A 26,235-nucleotide genomic window follows, 5' to 3' on the forward strand; every position below is an offset into this window, starting at 1 on the left:
AGCCGGACACCCAGAGCCTGACTGTTCATGGCAAAAGGGACGATGCGGTGTGATTAAACTGCAGATCCTGAGATGAGGAGATGGTCCTGGATTATCTGGGTGGACCCCTCGTAACCACAAGGGTCTACTTAAGGGCAAGAGGGCAGCTGGAGAGTCAGAGAAGGGGGACGGGATGATGGGAGCTGGTCAGGCGACAGGCTCTCTGACTCAGGTGGAGGAGACGGGGACCCCTGGATGGAGGGAGGCCGTCTGTGACTCCCAGGCTGGACCAGGGGCAGCACGCCCGTGGCTGCAGAAGGTTCCGGGCGCACGATGCAGGGAGGCAGAGGACGCGGCAAAAAGAGGTTGAGACCAGCTGGACGACACACACCCAAGGCCATCTCTCAGCCTGATTGAGACTTAGCTCAAAATCAGATCGACACGTTTCTGAGGAAGGTTCACTGGGCCCCCACACAGGTGTGCCTCAGCCCCGGCTCCACGCGAGGCCCACCCCTCAGAGGTATTTTCCTTGCTGTGACTATGTCTGGTTCTTCTTGGGACAAGTGGATGCTGGTTCATCTGGACGAGTCAAACATGGACAACTCCCGGTGAGCTGAGCAGGGCATCTCCACCTTGAAGACTGTGGTAGGAATGCCAGTCTTCCTCGTGGACTAGGTCACAGGGGTGGTGACGGTGCCTCCCTCCCTCCTGGGGTGCCCCTCAGCACCTGGAAGCAAACGTGCCACTTGCCCAAGCCGTGCTGGGCCTGCCCGGCTGTCTTCTTATGCCCACGTCCTCTGGGTCGCCTAGTGGAGTCGGTTATTTGAGCTCTGTACCCTTCTTTCAGTCCATCTGTCCATCCCCTCAGCCACCCGTCCTTCAGCAAACACTTATGAAGACCCAACGCTGGGCTCCATTCAGGGAGTTCTCTGAGGGAACCCAGAAAGAGCACAGAAGACGGTTCTGTGTCTCTGCCCTCTAGAAGCTTACAGCCCATCGGGGAAAGCTGACCCACCGGCAGTCTACAGATGATAATAGCAAAACCCTCCTGAACCCGGTGCCTAACGTCGATATATTCGCTGGGGCTGCCGTGACAGAAAGGGCTTCCCTGGTGGCTGACAGTAAGGAACCTGCCTGCAATGTAGGAGACCTGGGCTCAATCCCTGGGTCGGGAAGAAAGACCACAGACGGGGTGACCTGAACGGCAGCGTGTGTCCTCTCACAGCTCCGGGGGCCGGGAGCCCGGCTCACAGCACCAGCGCGGCGTGTTCTGAGACGCGCTCTCCTCCTCGTCTTCTCGGGACGTCCTCCCGTGGCCGAGACGAAGACAAAGGAAGCTCTCCCCTCTCTCCTGGTAACGGTGCCGGCTCAGCTCCCAAGGCCCTGCTCCGAACGCCGTCAAGGCAGGGGTCGGGCCTTGTCACCGGCATCTAAGGGGACCTAGTTCAGTCCACGGCACCTCCCTCGGGCTGACCTGCTGAAATGCGTTATCTCAAACCCTAGAGGAGGGGCAGTCAGAGGGGTCAACCGGCTGGACACCACGCAGCTGCAGGCAGGGCTCTGACCTGGGCTCGGGCGGGGGCAGCCCCCGCTCCGTGAGCAGAGCAGGCCACTGGGCATGGCCCTCAGAGCAGAGACGGCCTGTCTGCAGGGGCGTTTAGTGAACGGAGGAGAGAAGGTAGATCTGCCTGCTCTCCCCGGCAGCCAGCCGCAAACCAGAGGCTGCAAAGACCTCTCGCTCCACGCTGCAGTTCCCTCACCAGTCACGAGGGGCTCGGACACGCTGGCCCAAGGTACCGCAGCTTGGCACACTGCATATTTTAAGTTGAAGGAATCTGAGACACGGCCCGCCCAGAAAGGCCTCTCTGCCCCTCCCCTGGAGCAGGTCCCAAGACGCCCACGTGCAACACGCTCTGCTTGTCTGGGAAGGAAGGCGCACATGCTCCACGATGCAGACCTCGCTTGCCCCGCTTTCCTGCCCTTCACTTGGACCCTTCCGTCCCGCCGTGCTTTCCATTCTTCATCACACACGGCGACTCTAGAACGCTCAGGTGTAAACTGTGAAGAGCGTTTCTCTCTGGATAAGGAAAGGGGTATTACAGACAAAAAGCAGAAAGCCACTTTCTTTCTCCATTTACATGTATGTGGTTGCATTTGTTATAACGAGCATGCTTTCATTTAGGGAAAAAATTAATTAATACAATAAACTATTAAAAAAACACTCAAATTTGTTCCTTTGGGTCTTCATTTTTTTATGAAGACTCCGGTGCCATAAAACTTATATTAATCTCTATGCTTTTCTCTTGTCAACTTGTCTGCTGTTAGAGGAGCCTCAGATGAGACCTTAAAAGTGCAAGGGCAAGTCGCTCAGTCACGTCCGACTCTTTGCGACCCCATGTTCTATATAGTCCATGGAATTCTCCAGGCCAGTGGGAAGCCTTTCCCTTCTCCAGGGGGTCTTCCCAACCCAGGAATGGAGCCCAGGTCTCCTGCACTGCAGGTGGATTCTTTACCAGCTGAGCCCCCAGGGAAGCCAGAGAACTTAAAAAGCGAGGACAAAGATATGCTTCCTCCTCTAAAGTCACAGTGACCTTGAGAGCTCCTCCCAGCCCCAACCATTGGTTAGGAGTTTGGGCCCTGAAACCTGGCTTCCCCATGCGCTGTGTGACCATGGGTGAGTTACTTCATGTCTCTGAGCCTGTGGTCCTTCATCTGCAACGGTACACAGAGGCTTAGCACAGTGCCGGGTAGACAGCAAGCACTCACTGAGGCTGAGCTATTACCATGACCAGCATCATAATTAAGTGTCTGAACTCCACGGCTAGACCCTCAGATGGTTCTCCTCACACAGAGAGTCTTTTTGTAAGCTGTGTCAGCCTGAGGCCAGGATTTCACAAGTCAAACCCCTACCCGGCTCAGGGGTCTTCTCCTGGCTATGCATCAGCCCCTTGACTACACCCCAAAAGAGGCTCCTGGTGGCCTGAGAGAGGAGACACAGACCCGGAAGGGTGTAGGGGCTCCAGCCTGGAGTACCAGCCTGCGGCCAGGGGGTGGGATGAGTGGACATGAGGGAGGAGTCAGGACCCTTGCTTGGTGGTCCCAAACCCCAAGTGTCCTCTGCTGAATCCATACACCCAGTAGCCACTTAACAGTCACCTGTAAATCAGTCTACTTTTGTTCTTCTTCACTGAAGTATAGTTACTTTGTAAAGGACAATATAACCTGAAAATCCTTATTACCTGCCATTAATAGAAAGTAAACCTAAAACTAAAAGCCTGGCGTGCTACAGTCCATGGGGTTGCAAAGAGCTGGACACCACTTGACGACGAACAACAGTGAAACGGAAACAGCAGTGGCGCTGCACTCCGGTCAGGCCGGGGGCTTTGCTCTCCCCACACTATTCGTCCATTTGCAAGCGTCAGGAAGTGTGAGAGACTTGCTAGCCCCCGAAGGAGCTTTCCTTCTGGACCCAGTTGGAGGGAAGGGGAGAGAACTGACAAGGAAACAGTGCAGGAGCAACCTGGGGCGGCTTGGGGTGTGGGGTTCAGGTCTAGAGCGTACTCCCCTGGGCTGTGGGCGCCAGAGGCCCCGGGTGGGCCCCCCAGGCCCCAGGACAGAGCCCCGTTCACCTGCTCCCACGCGAGGACAGAGGCCTGTGTCCTGGGTCTGTGCCCTCCCCCAGCAGCTCACTCCTCCTTCAGCCCCAGCAGGAAGAGGCTGGCACCGTAGCGCCAGGCCTGTGCCCCTCGCCCTCCCAGCTCAGGCCCCCTGAGCCGGGCTCTGAGGGTGGCGAGTCTGCAGCTGGCCTGAGCCTTCTCTCCTGCCCCACCCTGGTGTGCTCCTGGCCCCGGGGAGGGAAGCCAGCCCTGAAACCCAAGGAGCAGCCGTCCTGGGTGAGGCACCGGGGTGCTCATTAATAGAAGCTTCCTCAGGCCTCTGACACGCCTGGGCAGCTGCTGAGCCCGTCCAGTGGCCTCACCCACGGCCAGCCCACCCTGGCTCAGCCCGGCACGCTAAACTTAGCTTCCACCCCCGGCTGGAGCCACTGCCCGCAGCCCCAGCCCAGCTGCCCCCGGCCCGAAAGGACTCGGCCGACAGACCCCAGGTGCCCACTGCCCCGGGACCACCATGTCCCCGACCAAAGCCCTGAAGGTCCGAGTGGCCCTCCTCTGCATCCTGGTGGGCATCGTGCTGGCCCTGGTGGCCGTGGTGACGGACCACTGGGCCGTGCTGAGCCCCCACGTGGAGCACCACAACGCCACCTGCGAGGCGGCCCACTTCGGCCTCTGGCGGATCTGCACGAAGCGAATCTTCGTGGGCGACAAGGAGAGGAGCTGCGGCCCCATCACCCTGCCCGGGGGTAAGGTACCCGCCCCGCCCGCCCCTGTGGGAGGACGGGGCTCCGGAGACCCGAGCGCGCCTGGGCGGGGGCGGTGGGCCGGCCGGGCGGCGCTGGCGGGGCGGAGCCGGGCTGCGGAGTGCGGGCGCTGTCTCCAGCTAGTCCGTGCGCTGGGGCTCGGGGCTGGGCAGGGGGCAGGGGTCTGGATGGGCGGACAGACCGCGGCTCAGCAAAGAGAACGCGGGTCTGCCGGCTCAGCCTGGACGCCCGGCCCCCGCCGAACGCAGGCCTCAGGTGGGAGGGCCGCCTGGGCGAGTTCATTCCAGGCTGGAGTGCGGCCACACGCCGCTCAAGGGTAGCCGGGCCCTGTGCAAAAGGGGGTGCAGGGCTCCCCCTCGTGAAGGCGGCAGGAGGGAACCCAGCGGCGACTCGCCCGTGAGGCGGGACCGCTTTGTGCGAGGACTGTGTGCCCTGCGCCTCCTCCCGACCGGGTCCCCTTCAGACTCAGAAAACGCTTCCTTCGCTGGGATTTAAATGCCTGCCTCAGCCTCCTAGTGCTGCGCGACCGCACGTGAAGGCGCTCTGTGGGGAACGCCTGGTGTGAGGGTGGCCAGCCTCTCCGCAGGCGTGGAGCCTCCACATTCTCAGTGGGCAGAGGCCCGCTGCGGAAGGAGCCCGGGGGCCCGCGTCAGAGTCTGGGCTCCGTGCGGACCCTGCCCACCACCCCAGAGGGCTGGGCGCTGACAAGCCCCTCGCAGACTCGGCGCCTTCCTTTGCCACACGGGCTCAGGCCCAGCAACCCAAAGTCCCCTCCAGCGTTCCTTCCAAAGTTACCCCGAGGTGGCCGGTGACCGGGGTGAGTGCAGGGTCCCACCTGGTTTTCAAATTAGTCTGTTATCAGACTGGGTGTTCCTTGAACCCTGCCCTTCAAGAAAGGCACTGCTAAGTCCCGAAGACCCTGCGGTCTCTGTGGGGGGTGAAGGAGCCCAAACCTCACCCCTCCACCCCTGGCCTTCCTCGCCCTTCCCCCCTGCCGACCCCAGGAGAGCTCAGCCCTGCTCACTCCCACCGGACACCTGGAAGACACAGCAAGCCCCAAGCCTGAGGGCTCTCACAGGCACAGACATGTGCTCGAGGGGTATCATGTAGCCCAGATGCCCACGCCCCGCAGCCACTGCTGAGCACACCCATAAACAGATGCACCATCCCGCCAGCCCTCCTGGGCAGGGCACATTCTCCAGGGACTGTGCATGGGATCGCATTGTTACGGTCCACCTGTCCTTGGCCTTTTAAAGCCTGGTGAATTTACAGAGCAGATGAGCAGGGTGCTGAGGGAAATCTGTACAAGGAGAGACGGCTGGTGGGACGTGACCGGACTGGCCACAGGGGATGCGCCGGCTCGGCCCGGCCGCAAGCCTGAGTTGAGTCGACCTCTAGGCCACCTTCTCCTGGTCCAGAGTGAATCGCACCTTCCAAGCCTGTGAGCACTGGACGAGCTGTCCAGGTGCACTCCTGCCTTCTCCCCTCTCCTTTCTCTGCAAGGGGACATCGTTTTCCTTCCGCACCCATCCTGCCTGAGCTCCACTGGATCACTGTTTCCGGGAGGAATAGAATTCATATGCCTTCTCTCATTAGTTACCAACAACATCTACAAGTACAGCGCTGTCTGCCAAACACATATATTACACACGTTAACCTTGGGTGACCTCAGAAAAAAAGACAGAGTAAGAACCTCCAAAACTTATTTTCTCCATAAAAACAATGAGAACATTGGCTAACACGGTCAGAATAAACTTTTTCAGAACTCTAGAAGTTAACCAGTCTTGCAGCAATAAGCAAGTGCTTATTCAAGAAAGAGGAGTGAATCCCAGTTGAACAATGAGGTCTGTGGTGTCTTTTTAAGCTGCTATTCCAGTTCTTTCCTTCCTGACTGCGTCACAGGCTCAAAAAACAACAGCCTGCCATCAGAGTGAAGCCAGCTGCCTGGAAGCCACCAGAAGGGGCAGACTAGGGCTGGACCCCTTTCAAGGCCTCACTCCCAGAGTGGTGTCATTATCTGATCTGTCTGGTGGTTCCCTAGAAGCTCGCCTTTGCAAGGCTGCCTTTATTTGACCTGACTCTGAGCTCATCCCGTGGAAGCAGTCTTTTACCCAGGAGGCATTTGTCAGAAACAATTAGAGACAGTTGTTTAATATCCTAACTGCCTACGGAAGCAGATAACAGAGCAAACAATAGGCTCACCAGAAAACTGCAGAACAAGATAGGTGGCTTTGAAAAGCCCCAACATATTCCTGGGAATTTAGGAGGCCACGAGGGTCCACAGAGCAACAAGTGTGCACAGGGAAGATCTGAGAAGGCCATAAGCTCTCACCTCTGGCTTACGTAGAGCTGTGTGAAGAAAGAGAGAGAAAGAGAGAAGGAGGGAGACAGCACGAGGAAGGGAGAGAGAGACGGAGAAGGAGAGGAGGGGAAGAGGAAGGGAGAAAGAGGCTAAGGCAGCGGCGGAGGCCACTTCGCGGAGTGCTCGGCTGTCTGCTGGCACGGAGCTCCTCAGCAAAGACTGGGAGGGGCATGGCTTCCAAGCATTCTAGGAAATGTCTGTGAGACCACCAAACTAACTGAGCAGAGATTTCCGTGGCCTTACATGAACACAGACTTCACATATTTAATTTAGAAATGAACTTTAACAAGCAACAATAACAAACAGCCATAGAAACAAACCCTGGGGAAGAATGGATATCTAATTTCCGAAGTTACATTGTTTAAAATGTCAAGTTTTTAAATTTTAAAAGATTACAAGACACGAAGGGGCTGCGGTCTCCGATGGGCATCCACAGGGCCCTGCAGCGGTGCTTCTCCTGGTTCGGCACAGGGGACGCCAGTCACCCTCAACTACTGAGTCAGGAGAGGCGATGGGCGGGAGGGCTCATCTGCTCGCCCGAAGACCTCCACGGAGGAAGGGAACTGGGACCTCCGGACGCCCAGAGCGGGAGCCCCCCAGCCAACCTGTCGGAGCGCTTAGTGTGTGTGTGTGTGTGTGTGGGGGGGGGGTGCCTGTACTTGTCCCCGCACAATCTGCAGACTGGCTTCCGCAGAGGCTGGTGCTGGTCTGGGAGTGCTGACACCCCAACTGCCACCTGAGCAAGAGGACCTTTGCAACATGGACGTGCCTGCCTTACGTCCAGGCCACTCATGCTGAAGGCTTCTAACTCAGGGTCTGCAAATTGTCAGGGAGGCACCCAATCGTGAGACACGCTTGAATTCAGTCAATTCCCTTCAGAGGGTTTTCAAAAGCAACCAAAGTTGGCCCTTAAAGAGTGAGACAAATTATTCCTCTGTCCAGAGGGAGACTCTGGGGGACCCATTAGCTCGCACGAGCCAGTAGGGCAGGGCTGCCACAACTGATAGCCTGACACACGCGAGAGAGCTCCGTCATGCTTGGAAACAGCACCAGAAGCACCTGACGTCACCAGCGGCAGCCACACACCCCAGGTAACTCAGCTCAAAAGGAGAGTGATTTAAATATAGAAGCTCAAAGAAAAGGCTGTTTACTTCATGGAACATTTGCTGCTGCTAAACCAGGCTCCATCTCCCGGGGCCATTCTCTTCCTCCACTGCGGAGCAGCAGTAACCCTGACGCTGGGGGTCAGAGGCCAGAGATCTCAGTGGGAGATGATCATCTCAGGCAGACGGAAGCCTGGGCCCCAGTGAAAGCTACGACTTTGGCTGCAGGCTTTTTTCCAAAAGAAATGAGGCACCAAACACCTGGCGAACATGAACTGTGGCCTGAAGATAAAAACAAAATGCAGACGCAAAGCAGACGCATCTGAACCCAGAGCAGAGAGCTTCCCACTGAGGCTCAAGGAGACACAGGAAAAACGAGTCCATACAGTGCCTCACACAAATAAAAAGCAACGTGGTTTAGTTTTTTAAGAAACAAAATAATATAACGTAACCCATTCATCTGCTTCCTAAATCATCAGTAAAGAACATTAAACTATGCAATAAGCAATGGTCCTTTAATTGTACCGTATATCTAGTTGTAAGAGAGATTAAAAGGGAAAAATGGAGGAGACGTTACATTGAAAATCAGTGTGAATTTCTTTGTTCTGAGTTCCTCCTCTACTGCTGCTGTGGCTAAGTCGCTTCAGTCGTGTCCGACTCTGTGTGACCACATAGGCAGCAGCCCACCAGGCTCCCCGGTCCCTGGGATTCTCCAGGCAAAAACACTGGAGTGGGTTGCCATTTCCTTCTCCAATGCATAAAAGTGAAAAGTGAAAGTGAAGTTGTTCAGTCGTGCTCGATTCTTAGCAACCGGATGGCCTGCAACCTACCAGGCTCCTCTGTCCGTGGGATTTTCCAGGCGAGAGCACTGGAGTGGGGTGCCATTGCCTTCTCCGGAGTTCCTCCTCTGCCCCCTGCCAAATCCAGATTTTGGGCCCTGCGGCTAACCCACGCTTCCCATGGCTTTCCCGGCGCTCCTCAAGCGGGCCGAGCAGCTCACCGAGGAGGTCCCGGCTGTGCTGCCTCCATGCTCACGGGCATGGAGGGTCTAATGTGTGAGGTCGTGGTCACACATGGCCCTTCATCCAGGTCCACACAATGGCCCACTCAGCAAAGCCCTTCGGGCAGCATTTTAAGGGGCGTGGAGCCAGGTTTCTAAACCTGGCTGAACATCAGAATCTCCTGGAAAGTTCTTGAAAAAGACTTTGTTTCTCAGGTCACACCCAGTGCCTCAGGATGGGCCTGGATGCTGACTGGAAACCAGCCCTGGGTGGTATGTGATCCTGGGTCTGGCAACCCCAGCGCCTCTGGCATCTGAGGGCTGGTAGTTCTGTGCACTGCACATCCCAGGCCACTACCCCCCAGGTGCCCATAGCCGTCTGCCCAGCTGGGACACAGAAATGTCTCCAGACACTGCCCAGGGTCCCCTGGGGGCAGAATCAGCCCCAACCGAGGACCACTGTCTGGCCCTGATTGACCGTGTCCCGCAGTCCCGAACAGACTTGAACTCTAGGCCTCAGTTACCCCATCTGCCAAATGGGCTCAGTACCCAGCGGTCTGCGCCTGGACTGAGTCAGCCTCAGCTCCCTGAAGATCCGCAGGCTCTTATGCAGCCCATTTCCCACCAAACTTTTGGTCTAAGGGTGGAAGAAAGATGCTTGTTTTGGCCCAGAGTCAGGGTTTAGAGAGCAGAGAGCAAGCCAGAAGCCCCGGGGGGGACTGGCCCGCCCCCTCCTTGCCAGCTCCCGCCCCAGCTGCAGCCCTTTCTCTCAACTGTCTCCTCCTTTGCAGAGAAAAACTGTTCCTACTTCAGGCATTTTAATCCAGGCGAGAGCTCGGAGATCTTCGAAGTCACTACTCAGAAAGGTGAGCCTGGGCGGAGGGTAGGGAAGAGGAGGAAAAGTGGATTCCACCACTCCCTGCTGAGCTGGAAAATCCCTGGCATGAAAGCCCCAGTCTCCTGCTTGATGACAAGCAGCCCCTCCTGAAGTTTGTCAGTGGCAGCCGGGCCTACCTCTGCGCCCAGAAACAGCAGCTCCCACCTCCAGGTGCTTCAGGCCTCTGCATCAGGGCTCCCACGCACACACACGCATGCCCAGGCACGCACACGCATACATATGCACACATGCACACCCAGACACACATGCACACATGCACACCCAGACACACAGGCACACACACGCACACACGCACACCCACACGCACACACACCGACACACGCGCACGCATACCCAGACACACATGCATACACACCCCAACACACACATGCACACAATGCACACCCAGACACATGCACACACGTGCACACCAAGACACACATGCATGCACACACAGGCACACATCTGCACACCCAGGCGCACACTGGCACACACACAGATCCTTTCCCGCACCGAGCTCTGTAACAAGCTGCCAGGGTCCAGCCCCAGTGGATCCAGGGTGATTCGAAGGTGGGGATGGAGTCGGCGTCCTGGAAAAAACTTATTTAATTACAGATATAGAGGGAGATTAGAAACAGATAGTGTAGTAGGAGAATTAGTGGAGAAAAGAGGCTGAACAACTGGTTTACATGGAATACCAGTCACCACCTATGTAGGCCACAGGCGTCTTTCCATTCTCCCAAAGGAGAGGAGGCACTGAGGCCTCCCCAGTCTGATCTCAGAAGCCCAGGCAGAATTAGCAGGCTTGGTGAGTACCCACATTTCAGATGGGAATTCAGCCAGGAAAACGGGGAGCGAGAAAGAAATGACACGGGGGAATCAGTCTTTCCAGAAACTGGTCCGATTTCTTTATTTTTGGGTTTGCTTATATACCTTTTGTTACACATAGGGATAAATACAGAGTCACGTGGTGGTCAGCAGTCCTGACCTTTATCAAAATCAGGTGCTTCACATAAATGTAAAAAAAAGGTCTTAGGAATATTACATCATCTTCTGGCCATGAGACCCGCTGACATTCTATGATCCTTTCTTTCTGATAACCAAAAAACTTATTTTTTCCAAGGGTGTTTTTTCTTAAACCAGGCACCACCCTCCAAATAAAGTTACATTCCTATAGGGTGAGGGTGTAGTGAGTTACAATCAAGAAAGGAATTTATTTAACCCAAGGTTAACATGATTAGTCTTAGAAATAAGTATTATTTCTCCTATATGCTTAAAGGTTAATACTTATTTCTCCTATATGTTAGTTATATTCATTATAAGGGTAGGGAACATGGAGATTTAGCAGCAAACATCAGCCCAACAAATGAAAATCCTTTCACCAATGCTCCCCTTAAGATCTATTTAGTCTTAAGATATGATAAAGTTGCATTTTTACGTAGCAAGGACACAGTGATTTATAACAAAGCACAGTGATCTATTACAAAAGAGAAAATCCATTAACTTAAAAAGTCTAGTATTGCTAACATCAAAAACTACTATATTTCCTTTTCTATAGTCCAAATATATTGATTAATATATTCCCAGGTGCCTAAGGATATGGAGGCCTGGCGGCAATCATTGACTCAAGAAGAAAAAGCCCTATGCTAATTAAGACTCTCAAAATACTCCAAAACTCTCTGTGCTGTTTATGGTTAAGAGGTAGTAAACAATCATGTGGCAGGAGTATGGATAATCCTGTCACACAAGCTAGTCTGTCAGCAGAGTGGTTTGACCTGAGACATCTTTGTCCCACCCAGAGCAGGGAATTAGCAGCAATTATTGACACAACAAATGAAGAACCTTTCACCAATATAATTCTTAACCAACCCACTATACTAATAATTTCCAACTCCCCAAAAGAATTTGCCTTTAGTAAGTCTAAAACATCTCGTGCCTCTCAGATTGGGAGGCTGTAAACAATCACATGTGGCCGGACGAACCTATACAGGTGGGCTAGATAACCTTCAGAGGAGTCCGTAAGCTGAAACACTCTTGTCACGCCCAGGAATTTCTATTGCTTTGGAGCTGCACGTTTACTCCTTCTCCGAGAGAAACGGCTATGGGGGAGAGCCCCCGCAAAGTCAGAGGTGTAGGTGAGAGCATAAAACAGACTCTGGTTTTGGGGTTAGATGCTCGGGAACAGGGTGTTTCCTGAGGCTTGATCACACCTTTGCATATGCCAAGCCTCCTTCCTCATGACCTTTGCCATGGGCGGAGCTCCTCACGCTGGCTCCCAGCAACAAGCCACACTCTGTCAGCCTTCCAGAGGGGGCTTGTCAGTCCCAGGACACACCACCCTGAGCCTGGGTGTCGCCTTCAGCCCTGACTCTGGGAGGGAGGTTTTGGCTCCAGACAGGTCTCCAGCCACAAATCTCCCACTACCTTCTGAGGCCTGTGCCCCTGGAAGGAGGACCTTCATTTTGGTGCCTGGACGACCTGGAGAAGGAATTAGGTCGTGTGGACATCCTGGCCCCATCCCTTTCTCATGTGCCACTCGGAAGGAATGATTTCATCTCTGGCCCTCAGTGTTCTCACCTGGGAAACGGGGACGACAGAATGCGGAGCAGTCGCTAACCTGGGGGGCAAGCACAACAAGTGAGGGGTCGCCGAGCCCCTCCTGAGGCCCCGGCGTCCCCACACTCTTGTGCCGCAGAGTACAGCATCTCAGCCGCCGCCATCGCCATCTTCAGCCTGGCCTTCATCATCGTGGGCACCCTCTGCGCGCTCCTGTCCTTCCGGAAGAAGCGGGACTACCTGTTGAGGCCGGCCGCTATGTTCTACATCTTCGCGGGTAGGATGGGGCTCCCGGCCCTCTCCCCAGCCCGCCGGGGTAGGGGCTGGGTTTGGACAGGGCCGGGCTCCGCGCCCCTGCTCCCCATGCCCCCGTGACCCCGCCGCACCCCCACTCCCCCACCTGACCCCCGCCCTCACCTTCCCCCCGGTCCTCCCGCACCCCCGCAGCCCCCGCCCCGGGTCCGCCCCTCAAGGCCCGCAGCCTGAGCCCAGCTGTGCCCGCAGGCCTCTGCCTCTCAGTGTCAGCGGAGGTCCTGCGGCAGTCGGTGCGGCGCATGGTCGACAGCGAGCACACGGCCTGGATCGCGCACTCGCTCGCCTGGTCCTTCGTCTGCGCCTGCGTCGCCGCAGCTCTGCTCCTGGTCGGCGGCCTCGCGCTGCTGCTCCTCGCTCTGCCACGGATGCCCCGCGACCCCTGGGAGTCCTGCATGGACGCCGAGCCCGAGCACTAGTCCTGGGCCCGGGCGTGGGGCCCGCCTTGGGAGGCTGAACCTGGGACGGGCCGGAGGGGGCGGCGTGACTTCTCCGCGACCCCATTGCGCGCACACTGCACGGCGCTTCTCCAGGGCCAGCCAGTGACACATGGTGCTTCTCCGGGGCCGGTCAGTGGACACGCGGCGCGCCCGCCCGACCAGTGGACTCGGCCCGGGCGGCCGGGGGAGGGGGGTGGGCGGGGCGGCCAGTGCTGGGGTCCTCGGGGGTCCTCGACCGGCCTCCCCGAGGTTCCTCCGCGGCTCACCCGCCGACCTGGGTGCTCAGCTGTTCGAGCCCCCAGCGCCTCGCTGCTTCCTTGTCATCCGACATCCTCTCCTTCGCTTCTGGCAGATCCAACAAGCACTTTTTAACTAGTCTGACGGCGATTTGAAATAAAAACTCTTTGAAACATGCCTTTCCTTGGCCTTGCATAGAGATCGCTTGGTTTCCTGACCACACAGCCCAAGGGCCCCCTTGACCCAGAGGAGAAATGAAGGCATAGGCCCTGGGGATGGTGAGGACTTCTGTGGGGACACGGGGACAGAGGGTCTATTTACTGGCGACACTTAGAGGCTCTGAATTCCAATTTCTAACTCTGGGCCCTGGGTTGTCTTCAGGAGAAACCAAAGGCCATCTGAATTGGCAAGAGCGTGAAAAACAAGGAGCGTTATTTCCAGAGCTCCCAGTGCCAGAGGCATCCCAGTGCTGACACAGGGCTCCAGCCGCCTGGCCTCCAGGGTCTGGTTTCAGACGCTGGATTTTTGTGGCAGAGAATTAGGTAGCCGGGCTTAGCAGCTAGACATGAAGGGCCACGTAGAGTGTCACAATGTACACTCTTCTGCCTTTGAATCCCCTGCATTCAGCCAGCTCTTGGGGATGGAAAGCCAGACTGGTGAGCAGAAAGGACCCCGTGTCCCTTACCTTGATCTGTTCCAGAGGCCGTGGCCAGCCCCTTTTGCAGGGATGGGTCAGCAAACTACCAGCTGAGGGTCAATCTGGGGCCCGTCGCTTGCCAAGAATGGTTTTTATAGTTTTAAATGGTTAAGAAACATCCAAGAGGAAAAAGATTTCATGATGTGAAAATTTCATGAAATTCAGATTTCAGTGTCCATAAATAAAGTTTTATCAGAATTGCCAGAGATAAACAAAGCCACAGATACAGTGGTTAGAACAGATTCTAATCAGCAATGCACTATTGCAGCAGGAACAGAACCCCGACTGTATGCCCAGAGGCGGTCAGCAGTCTTCTAGGGCGGGTAGGCTCTGTAGAGTTAGAGAAGCAAAGGGCTGCCCAGGGGTGGAAGGGGGTGGGCCTGGGAACCCATCTGGGTTGGCTAACAGGAGGTGATCCAGTTAGGTGCCGACCCTCACACAGAGGCTGGGAGACCAGGGCCTGTGGCAGGTTTTGGCTGGACAAACAGCAGAGTCTTGAGGCAGCCTTGAGTTTTCTCAGGCAGACAGTTTAAGGGGGGCTGGGGTCATCCTAAGGATGTGGCCTTGAGCGGTTAGAAACTACGGTAGTGTGTGTTTGCATCTTTCAAGGCCAACGGTGAGTACAGAGAGGGCTGGGGGCGCCGGGCTGGAGTCTGGCCCGTGAGACTCTGGTTCCCACTAGACTCTAGTTCCCACGGGACTGGTGTGAACTGAACAGTCGTCAAACCTTGAGGTTCCATAACGTGTTCACTTTCTTAACTTTTAAAGATCAGATCCCACGAGGTAAGGGAGGTGGCAGAGCCAGGACTAGCAACTCAGTCGGATAAATAACATTTAAATGTGAGATCTTTTTTAAAATGTGGGAAAATATGCACAGCATGAAATTTACCACCTTAATTATTTCTACGTGTCCAGCTCCGCCATGTTACCCTCTGTCCATGGCTCTTTACATCTTGCCAAACAGAAGCTCTGCCCCCTTTAAACGACTCCCCGTCCCCTACCCCTCCAACCGTACACTTTCCGTCTCTGTGAACTTGACTGTTCAGGTGCCTCATACGAGTGAGAGCGAAGTATTTGCTCCTCCATGTCTGCCTCACGTCGCTAATCAGCGCTGGTTTGTCTTCCTGGGGCTTTGCTCCTGACGAGTTTCTGGCCTGAATGTGAAAGCCCAGCCTCCTGGAGATGCTTGCCGATTTGGCTTTAAGCCTGCCTCTGTTTTCACCCACAGAGCAGTCCTGGTAGAACAGAGAGAAACACAGGTTCGGGGGAGGTGTTTGCAGCCACAGTCTGAGGTCCTCAGCTCTGAGCTTCAGGAGCTCAGAACAATACCCAAGTCACTGATGTAAACAGCTCGCCCCGCCACGCCCCGCCACGCCACGCCCCCGCCACGCCACGCCCCTGCCACGCCCCACCCCGCCCCGCACACGGCCACGCCACGCCCCTGCCACGCCCCGCCCCGCCCCGCCCCGCACACGGCCACGCCACGCCCCTGCCACGCCCCGCCCCGCCCCGCCCCGCACACGGCCACGCCACGCCCCTGCCACGCCACGCCACGCCCCACCCCGAGACTGTCGGAAGCCCATCCATGCCGCGTGTTCAGTAAAGGGGTGACCCAGCATGTACCTCACGGGCTGAGCAACTTCGGATAAATAGGGATACAGTCCGGATACGTCCCAGAGGCAGGGAGGTGGCAACGTACAAGCCGCTGCACCTAATGGGAAGGAAAAATAGAAAAGGAGCCGACGCCAAGGCTGCCCCCACCTCAGCGAGAGGCGGCCCCCAGTCACTGAGACCAGGAGGTCCTACCTGCCGGCTCCAGAAAGCCAGGTGTGAGCCCTTAGCAGAGACACCGATTCCCGGAACGCAGAGCCACGCTCTGTGGGTGTCGCAGAAGTGAAGTGAGCTCTGCAGAGGACCGGGACGCCTGGCTGGAAGAAGCGTCGTTTTCCTCCCACCTTCTCCAAGGAGTTGGACGGCTTCTCAAGCCCGAAGTGGCGGTCTGCGGGGTGCGGACTGGCTCACGCCGGCCTGTGGCCCCAGGACGGCACGAGCTCCGGGGGACACACTTCGGTCTGGTCCTTTCTTCGTCCTGGCCCCACTTCCAGCCCCAGGTGCAAAGCCTTAAAATGACATTTCCGTTGCTTTTCTTACGAATGGCCAGGGAAGGTTCGAGAGAGGAAGCGGTGTGTGATGAAGGTAAAGGAATGCGCTGCAGCGGAGAGGAGGTGCTGTGCTCCCCTATCCGTCTCTGCTTCCCGCCTCACAGCTCCCTCTTGAAAGGACCTCTGCTCACACTGCGTCCATCCGGACCATCCAAGCTAAGCCCCCCACCCCCCGCCACACCAAGGCCCTTGGCTCAGTCATGTGTGCAGCGTCCCTTTTCCATACAAAGTATGGTTCCCCCAGTCAAGATGTGGACGTCTTTGGAGACCATTGTCCTGTCTCATCCCCTGACTACAGCCCCCGTGCTGAGCCAGGACAGGACCTGCTTCAAAACCAGGGATGAGTTATGGACCTACCCCTCATGACCTAGAGTCCAATATAGTCAGTGACTTTAAAATCAAGCCAAGTACTGTGTAATTGAGGTTCCTTGGCCGCAGGAGGTCTGCCCCCTTTCAGAAGCTGCTGGAGTCCTTACTCCCCAGGACCCAGTGTGGACGTGCCTCTAACCCCTCTGTGCAAAATCCATGCTTTCTTCCTTGTGTGCCCTTGATACTGGGCTCATATTCCCAGTTCCTACCCTGTTCTGCGTGGTTCCCTGCGCCTGCCTTGCTTGGTGATATTTTCCTGAGTCACCCTGGCAGCTAGAACCTTCCCCACCCAGTCAGATGCTCCTCACAGTGCCCGCAGGCTGCACTGGGCCATCAGACAGGTGTGTGAGCTAGAAGAGAGCAGAGAGGAGAGCGTAGGGATGCCCCAGAGAAGCAGTAGCAGCAGAGCTCACTGGGGACCTGGGCCATGCCCTCGGGGGCCCACAGCCCTGTGGCTTGTCCTGTGCTGGGCCTGGGCCCCTGCATCCGCCACAGCGGAGCTCGCGGCTGCGGGCCTGGATGAAACGGGTTTTCTCAGCTGGAACATGTCAGCCGGCAGCCTTTAAGAACAGACAGGTTTCTGCTGAACACCTGAAACGACACAGCTTCAATTAAAAGCAAAAAAGGAACAGATAGATTTCTACAAGGCCTTTGCTGGATGATTCAAAACTACCTTTAATGACACTAGAGCACAATTTTTTTTTTTTTTCAAAATGCCGTCTCTTCCACTCTTTAGCACAACCAGCAGGAATGATCTAGGTCTTAGAAGGTCTATAGCAGGGTCCCCAACCTCCGGGACCCAGTGTCTGATGATCTGAGATGGAGTTGATATAATAATAATAAAGAGCACAATAAATGTGATCACCCAGAAGCCACCCCCTCCCACCCAGTCCTTGGAGGCCAAAAAGGTCCGTGGTGCCCAAAAGGTTGGGAGCCGCTGGCCTGCAGGGTTGCAGGGAGGAGCGCTGATCTGTCCGGTAAAGCCTGATCGCTTACCACCTGCCAGCACTTCCCTGTTACTTTGGTCCCAGGTCGCACCGCTCGCTTTATGCCCAATCGCCAAGTTAAAAGAGGGCTAGCTCCTCAACACTTTGAAGAGGACACTCAGCCAAGAGCGCCCACTTCTGCTCAGTTTCTAGGAACACGGGCCTGTCTGGATTCCAAGCCAACAGATCTAACAGCAGGTGTGTCTGAAGAGCAGGCCCAGGGACAAGCCCCCGAGCACCGGACTTCAGGCCCTTCCCTTTTGGCTTCTGCTCGTGTCTAGAGGGCTTGTCAGAGATGCCTCAGATTACATTTCTGTCCAACTAGTGGGCAACACAGCAAACATGGGTCCCAGAGGGCAAGCCACGTGACCAGCCAGCCAAGCCCACCTTCCAGAGCCTTGGCTGGTTCACCCCATCGTCACACTAGTGTCCTCTCTCCTCAGGAATTAGCCCCATGGTCTCCCAAAATAAAGGTTTAAATCAGTTTGCAGAGCATCCGCTTTAATGAGCAAAGAGTGGGCTAACACCACAGACTTGGCAAGCTGCAGCTCTGATGGATTTGAAATCCATCAGAGCTTCAAACCAAGGTGAACTTCATCACTTTCCAAAAGTCTGTATGGTAGGTTTAAGCCTACAGACCAGGAGATGCTAAGGTAGGCAGCATCCATCAAAGTTGACGTAACCATGGTGAAGCCGTCACATCAAGGGTTCCAACAGCGACACCTGGGAAGACAGAAGACGCTGTTGGCTGTCAAAGCTGTGTCATTGCTGGGGGAGCGGGCGGAGATGTGGCTGCGCCCCGGGCCATGGCTGCCGACCGCAGGCGGCGTCTGGCTGCACTTCACTGGCAAAGGGCATCCGTGGGGAGGGGAGAGGGTCTTTACGCTCTGCTCTGAATCCACCCCTCTCAGCTGCTTCCGCTGGCATTTCAGGGTGTGCTCTGCAGAAGGTGCAGAGCCCACGCTGTAGGTCTGGGGCCTCGGGACCCGATCTGTCACCCAGAAGCTCACCAGCTCCCAACTCGAGCACAAAAACTGTGGTAAGTCAAGTATAAGGCCCTTAGAGGAGAAGGTAGCTAATTCCAGCTGGGGAGTGTGGGAGGCGAATTTACAGAATCCTGAGTAACAAGTAGCATTCCCCAGAGCAAACCTGGGCGTCGTGGTGCTGAATGAAGGGTGTGCTCCAATCTGAGCTGAGAAGCAAGGAAGGGCAAGGGCTCATCTAGGGAAGGAAGGGGAGCAGTCTGACTTAGGGGTCTGTGTGCAGCGCTCGAGAGTCCAGCTAAGAAGCTGAAGGTGGGACAGGAAGCCACGGAGGGCTTCCCTGTAAGAGTGGCGCCATCAGATGCGCTTCAGAAAGGTGAGTCAGCTGCAGCCGGTGAGGCGAGCTGGAACTGAGGCCATGCGATCAAGGTGGGTCCTCACATCGGAAGAGCGGGTCTCCATCTTCGTGGGAAGTGGTTTGTTAGGGCACCACCACTGTGTGCATCGGGCGCCAGAGCCCCTTGCAGACCCTGCCTCAGCTCCAAGGCACAGGAGTGCTGGCGCGTTCCAGTTTAAACAAGCTCCATTTTAGCGCTCCCGCCAAAGCCGACTCTCCATTCTTCAGCTCAACCCACGCTCCATACAGAATGAGCCCGCCTTGCAGTTTTGATGAAATCACATTCTACTTTAATGCTCAGAAAAGCGCTTCAAAGAGCACCAGTAATGCACAGGAATTAACACCTGAGAGTCTTATTTGCATGTTTCCCAATGAAAATTGCTCTTGGTTAGTTCCTCTAGAGCAGATGGCAGCCCAAGGGCTTCTCCACAGCCATTTGATTTATATGTAAAGAAGTGTGTTTCTTTGCAAAACCCAGAAATGATTTATGTCAGATCAGATCAACTCAAAGAAAGCAGGATACCCATCTTGAATATGATTCACTGCGCTAAGAATTGTAACTTGTCCTTAAGAAAGGCCAACTGTCCCATCTCCCCACATTTGCAACCTGAAGCACAGTATACTCAAGTTTGATTCATGGTGCTACATTAAAGTTAAAGTGAAGTCGCTCAGTCGTGTCCGACTCCTTGAGACCCTGTGGACTGTAGCCCACCAGGCTCCTCTGTTCATGGGATTCTCCAGGCAAAAACACTGGAGTGGGTTGCCATTTGGGAGGTTAAAATAAGACTGCCAGGGCACACAAAGCCTCTGTGACTGGCTAATGCTTCTCGAAGTCACATCATGGCACATGCGAAGACTTATTTCCCCAGTGAAAACGAGACCCTGACGCAGGACAATTTTGTGCATAGCCAGCATTTGGAGGGTAGGGGAGGGAGTGTGATTTATGCTTGGCACACCCCCTAATAAGTTGACGTCAACTAGGTTTACAATGTCTGAAATAAACTCTGGGTTGCACAAGACCAGCATTAATAAGGGACTTGTTAAGAGCAATTCATGACTGTCTCTTCTCCCTCAGCTCAGTCGTGTCTCTTTTCGACTCTTTGGATTGCATCCTACCAGGCCCCTCTGTCCATGGGATTCTCCAGGCAAGAACACTGGAGTGGGTGGCCATTTCCTCCTCCAGGGGATCTTCTTGAGCCAGGGATCAAACTTACGTCTCCTGCATTAGCAGGAGGATTCTTTACCACTGAGCCATCTGGGTTACTTTTTTAATTTGAAAAGGGCTGAAGATCTTTAAACTTTCAGGTAACTAACTGAAGCCTTCAGGCCCTTACTACCGCTGAAGTTTAGAGATTTAAGTTGCAAATTTCTGAAAACTAGAGTCACAGTTTTACAAATTAATACTTAGTTCTGTTACTTTAGCTGGTTTTACTGATTAATATCATGAATAAAATCAAAGTACCGTGCTTAACTTCTGTCAGACCTTTGATCTTCAAAGGAAGCAGAGGATAGCGTTTCACAGATAATAAACAGATCTCCAAATCATTAAAAAGGCATTTTATTATAAATACATTTTAGTTGTAGCAGTAAAATACATTTTGTTACCATGAATCTTTTAAAACAAAATAATTTCACTGAGACAATGATCACAATGTAGGAATTGTAGACTCCGAACTGAAACCTTGTTCTAAGGAACCAATGTGGCCAAACTAATTCCAAAACTAAGTTTTAAAAGAAAATGACAAAAAAGAGAAGGAAATAAAAACCCTAGAGAGTGGCTTTGGGGTTATTTTATGGTACAAAGTCATTTTTACTTTTAAGGATAAACTCTTTAGGCATTAGAATTCTCAGATGAGGTATCATTAACCACAAAGAAAAAAATAATAATTTTGCCATAAATTATGATTAATTAGATAGATGGCTGTACAGCTGGTACTTTTTGAAGAGACAGAAACGGATGGAATCAGTTTTATGTAGCCTTCCTTTGGAAGGCTTGTGAAACTAAGACCCTGCATGAATTTGCTAAATGACTGTATGAAGTTAGCTGAACAAGTTTAGATAAGAACTGTATTCTTGAAGCATTGAAAAAAAAAACACTGTGTCACTAATGAAGCCTTCAATAAAATGCAAAATCCATTACCTTTATAATTTGGAGGAGAGGTATTGTATTCACCCTATTTACCTAGGATATAACTACCACATTTAACCAGTACCTTCGTGGGTTTCAGAGAATCAGACTGGATGACTGGCACAGAAAGCGGATACAGTACTTGTCATACACACGGGCTATGAGAAGCTGGCATGGTCTAGATACATGAAAACCTGACTCGTCCTCTGTTGGGGGTAGGGGCTGAGAAGCATTCTCAGGTGTAGCTGACCTTCAGGACTTCAACCTGGACAGAGCCCCCCGACCAAACGAACGACAGAGAGAGGTCTCTGCATCCAAGGCATCGTGCAAAGCAAAGGATAAATAGACTGAAGCTCCCTATGAGCTGCAGCTGAATGCAGTAACCTGTGCTGAGCATACGAACAGTCCCACCAAAGATTATCAAGCCTTTCAAGGAGGAAGTACTGTGTTTTAAGAATTCCAAAGCTGTGTGTTCTAGGTTGCTTATCATATGGTCTACATCTAAGTCATTCTATAATCTATTACCTTAAAAATAATTTTTTCTCTCTTTCTAGTCTCAGTAAATTCAAAGCCAAACAAAAAACCAGAGGCAGAGACCAATACCTCTCAAGCGGCACTCCAGGGGAATATTAACGACAATAACACACAAATTTTAAAATATCCATAGACCTGTAGGTTTATTATATCATAGGCAGTTTCTCTCAGAAATATCTTGCTCATACACGTGCGCCTATAGTTTATGAATAACTCATGCTGTGTAGGTGGTGGATTCCTCTAGACTGTTTCTTGCAAACGTATATAAATTTTTTTTTAAGGGAGCAAAGAAATCAGAGACAATTGTCAGTTTTCTTCCCTAAACAATACTGCAGGCTCCCCTAACACCTATTGGCAAAGAATCCAAAATAAGTTTAACCTGAGAAACACATAATTTGAAAAGCAAATCCTTTGCCCTCACCTCTCTCATCCCCCAAAACATGAAAACCACAGAGACATCATTTGGGGATTATCTATTATTTTCCATGCTCAATGTCACTGCCATCTTAGTCTGGGGCCTCTGATACTTAGGGCCTCCATAAACGCAAAGGGCATTCCCGTGCCAGGCCGATGGCTTCCTACCACAATGCTCATCTGTGTGTGCGGAGCATCAAGACTGACTCTAAGCTCTCCAAACAAACGCTTGGCTTCTAGACAAAAGCCTAGGCTGCAGGGTACAGGAAACCAAACTAACCCTAGAAATGAGAGCACTCCCACCCCGACTTGGACGAGCAGCACAGGCCTCAGAGGGCGAGTGCTGGTGGGGAGAGGCAGCGGCCCCCACCCAGAGGGCTCTTGGCTCCAAAGGTCTTTCTCCATGAACGTCCCGAATTGTAAAAATGTCTCAAGAGATCAGTTTTGCACACTGAATAAATACATGCATGATTAAAAAGACCCTCGGACTTTCTCTCGACCAGTGGTTCTCAAGGTGTGTTGCCTGGACAGCAGCCTGAGCCTTGTCTGAATCTTTTTGGAAATGCAGACGACCAGGCCCCAGCCTGGAGTCAGAGGTGGCGGGAGTGGGTCCAGCAACCTGTACTTGACAAGGCTCCTGGACAATTCTGACGCAGGCGCTCAACTCTGAGACCCACTGCTCTGTCCTACTCAGTCAGGACAGACGTGTAAACAGAGACTCTTTCTATTCTGTGTGGAAACCTATGGAATTCACCCCTTCCCCTCCACTGCTCAGACATTAAAAAAAAAAGAAAAAGTTAATGGCAAAATTTATTTCAAAAAATCAAAAAAAATTTAATATTGGTTTCCTCTCCTATACATAGTTCTAAGGCAGGCAGTCACATGCTAGTATGTAAAATAAAATACAAAAGACACCTCATATGAGGTGTAGAAACAGCTAAAAGACTCCCAAAGAATATAATGAAAAGTCCATAATATTGTTTAATGAACTTATAGAATTATATAAAACTTACTATGCTTAATATTTGTATCAAAATAAAATCTCTCTGTTGAACAAATTGCAAATAAAGTCTGGTCTAACACATTACTGGAACTCTAAGTATATGCATGTCTCTGGGTTTTCTCAACACTCCCGTTTTAAAAGCTTTAGACTAACACTGTAAAACTGAGTTTAGGATTTAACCACAGTTCACGTTACTGAGTCTAGATTCTTCTGTTAGGTACCTCCTTTCAAAGAAATTTAGAAACTCCTGTGACTATTTCCTTAACATTTATTCCAAAGTAGATTATTTTCAAACACTTCTCAAAAAATTTAAATACATTAAAATTTTTGTAATTGTTTAATCTGATATTCTAATTTAAAGGAATAACAATGCCATTTCCTGAATGTGTTTTATAAAAATGTTAGTAAGATTCATTCCTTGTAACAGTGGTCTTGAAACTGCTTATTAAACAGGTATGAAAGTAGTTAAGTGTGAATTTAGCAGCTTGACAGTGAAATCTCAGCACATAAATATCCAACCTCGAGCAGAGGGAGAGTTTGAGAGCCGTAGCACAGGGTGCACTTTGGCGGCTGAAATGCCGCTACTTCCTGAAGTCTTTATAGTGTGTGACGGACATCACTGAGTGATATTCTGAACAAGAAATCATAGTTAGAACATTATCCGTTATTTCTAAGAGCTAAATAGTTGTGGATCAGGTGGCAAAGAGTGGAGCAAACCATCAGATCCACTCAAACATTTATTTTGAGATTTAGGAACACTTAGGGTCATGCTAGAAATTGAGGGTTCTCCTACTTTAAAGGGATGGTTAGCAAGAAACATGTCTGGTAAATCTTACAAAAGACAAATTACTACCTTTGTGGAACTAGAAGAAAAACCAGATAGCCTAAGTAACATTTAAGGTAGCAATTTGTATCTTTCAATATATTTAAAGTTTTAATCTTGTATTTTTATAGGTTTTTTCTGGATTCTCTTTTTAAAAACAACTCCAGTTTGAAAAAAAATGCTAAGGATAACAGGTGTCTCTTATTAAAATGATGATTTCAGTAAATCTAATCTTCTTCATGACAGTAGCTGAAATCTAACATTTATCTTGAAACTGGTTTTCACACTCTGGCTCTTAGGCAAAGTGGCTCTCTCTGGTCAAGGTGGCTAGAGATGAATTCTTACATGTTTATAGCTTTGCTCTCAGATGTGCACACATGGAAAATATGAAACATGTAAAATCAACTACACGAGAGCAAGGTAACACTATATATTAATTATTTCAAGTTAGGAAATTCGGTTAACTTTCTCAGCAATTCCAATGCCTCCATAAACACGGAAACTATTTTCACAAATAGGTCTTGGAGACGGCTATGTCTAATTAGGTAATGCCTATTCAGTGGGAATTCTGCTTATTTTACTTATTCTGAAATTCTTTGAACCAAAAAGACCAATTGATGTTTACATCAAACCCAAACTTATTCTAGAATCTTTGATGAATAAAGCCACACAAGGCAGTTTGTTATTTCACACATACAATGACCCAGATAGAAAGAAAGCCTACCTGTCTGAGAAAAGGAAAAAGAAGGTTATGTTGTTTAAATGGTCAATAATTAACTTCTGGTTAATCAAAAACCAAGCTCTGCTACAACAATTTGGCAAAGCACAAGCCAAAATGCCAAAATAGCAACCAAAACCCCCTTTAAAACACACCAGAAATATCCATGTTACAGCGAATGAAACTCTTCAAATCTTAATAGAAATTCATTTTTAGATGAAAAAAAATTAGCATGAAAACTCTACAAATTCTATCATCCAAAAGAAGTCTAATGTGAAAAAAAAACCTCAGTAGCACTGAAATTAAAAAGTAAAATGAATAAAAAATAGTTCTGGCAAAAGAAAAGGAAACTTCAGAGTGATACAGAGAACAAAGAAGCAGAAAGACATCATGTGAACAATTAACTTCACTTGAAGAAATCTGTATTGCAGGAGAAGGAAGTTGGTAACACTTGGTATTATCCCAGAGGTAACATCAAGCTTTAAAAATAAGGAAGTTCCATCTGAACTAAGGTTGAACCTTTATATGAAACAAGGTCATCCCTTGGTATCTGCAGGGGCTAGAGTCCAAGTCCCTTCTATAAAATGACACGGTTTTTGCATGTAACTCACACACCCTCCCATATACTCTAAGTCATCCTCTAGATCACTTATAATGCCTGATGCAATATCAATGCCATGTGGACGGTTGCCAGTGCTTGGCGAGTCCAAGTGCTCGTTTCTGGAACATTCTGGGATCGCTTTTAGCATCTCTGATCTGCACTTGGCCGACTCTGTGACCACGGGCCCCGCAGACAAGGGGGCCGACCACCAACTGCATCAGTCTGATCCGTGGGCGCCTGCTCATGCTGCCCAAGTCAGACCCAGGAGCAGGAATGGTACTCAGAAGCCACGCCTCACTGCAATGGAGACCTGCAATGATTCTTGCAGTTAAGACTTCCTCGAAACTGTCACAAGATATCACACATACATAATACTCAAAGCACAGCTGGAAATACGGCATTAAGGAAAGCTGAGGACTAAGCCTGTTAGAGGCTGGAGTACGCATTTGAGGCTGAATCTAAGAGAGTCCTGGATGGGAACAACGTCATGACTCCTTGACTGGCTGCAGGAACGACCAGGAAACGAGGACCGCTCGACATGCTCAGCACAGCAGTGCACTAGGGAGTGGCTATTCTTTTTAGTTTTTCAGAAATAACTGCTTAGCACATTGAAGTCACAATGACCCAAGCTTCCTTACGCAAAGCATCCATCATCAACATACTTATGTAAGGTGGTAGGGTGGGCACACTTAAATACTTTTAAAACTAGTACTTTTTAAAGGTTCAGCTATGGAAAACAGGTAATTAGGCAGCTGCTTCATGACACAGGCTTAACTGACAGCCCTGAGGCGACAGCTGTCTTCACCAACATACTTTCGACCACTCACCCAGCTGTGCCGCAGTCCTGGATACTTGTGGGGGAGGAGGGTCCTCACCGACAAGAACGCTGTTTTTCACAGACACCCTCACGCCAGGGGGATCTCATTTTCATTTGGGCTCTATCTTGAGTTTTGTCACCAAGTTGGAAATACGCAGCTATGCAGCAAAATTTTTTCTTCTTGTTTCATGACTAAAGTTATGTTGAGAAAAATCCAACACCGCTGAATGTGGTGATCTGACATCGTGCAGAGAAACCGAGGTGCTGTTCAATTGCTGGCTTCGTTTTCCAACTGTGACTTGTACTAACCGTGACCACGTGTGCCGTCTACACGTCTACACCTGCCACTGCACACAGCA

General features: G+C 51.8%; 1 protein-coding gene and 2 long non-coding RNA genes across 3 annotated transcripts; 1 reads left to right on the forward strand and 2 right to left on the reverse strand.

Moving 5' to 3' along the window:
• Positions 1 to 3,672: 3,672 nt before the first annotated feature.
• CACNG1 (calcium voltage-gated channel auxiliary subunit gamma 1) lies at positions 3,673 to 13,422 on the forward strand. Its single transcript, XM_069544083.1, has 4 exons — positions 3,673 to 4,339; positions 9,614 to 9,688; positions 12,395 to 12,532; positions 12,760 to 13,422. Exons 1-4 carry the CDS (start codon positions 4,108 to 4,110, stop codon positions 12,984 to 12,986), a joined length of 672 nt encoding a protein of 223 aa, XP_069400184.1. The 5' UTR covers positions 3,673 to 4,107; the 3' UTR covers positions 12,987 to 13,422.
• Positions 10,486 to 12,863, reverse strand: LOC138415454 (uncharacterized). Its single transcript, XR_011247257.1, has 2 exons — positions 12,277 to 12,863; positions 10,486 to 12,177 (listed from the first exon to the last, which is right to left on the reverse strand). It is a non-coding gene; the product is annotated as an uncharacterized lncRNA (long non-coding RNA).
• Positions 13,423 to 14,107: 685 nt separating the features above from the next.
• On the reverse strand, positions 14,108 to 17,063 carry LOC138415453 (uncharacterized). The gene is made up of 3 exons (XR_011247256.1): positions 15,748 to 17,063; positions 15,565 to 15,652; positions 14,108 to 15,176 (listed from the first exon to the last, which is right to left on the reverse strand). It is a non-coding gene; the product is annotated as an uncharacterized lncRNA (long non-coding RNA).
• Positions 17,064 to 26,235: the final 9,172 nt, after the last annotated feature.

Source organism: Ovis canadensis, chromosome 11 (assembly GCF_042477335.2).
Source record: "Ovis canadensis isolate MfBH-ARS-UI-01 breed Bighorn chromosome 11, ARS-UI_OviCan_v2, whole genome shotgun sequence".
Taxonomy (NCBI): Eukaryota; Metazoa; Chordata; class Mammalia; order Artiodactyla; family Bovidae; genus Ovis; species Ovis canadensis.

What these genes read in the sequence shown, in the direction of transcription:
- CACNG1 (XM_069544083.1), top strand. Translation starts at nt 4,108, where the DNA reads ATGTCCCCGACCAAAGCCCTGAAGGTCCGAGTGGCCCTCCTCTGCATC. An exon ending in CGAAGTCACTACTCAGAAAG is followed by an intron (nt 9,689 to 12,394) that starts GTGAGCCTGGGC and finishes CTTGTGCCGCAG; the next exon opens with AGTACAGCATCTCAGCCGCC. An exon ending in TATGTTCTACATCTTCGCGG is followed by an intron (nt 12,533 to 12,759) that starts GTAGGATGGGGC and finishes CTGTGCCCGCAG; the next exon opens with GCCTCTGCCTCTCAGTGTCA.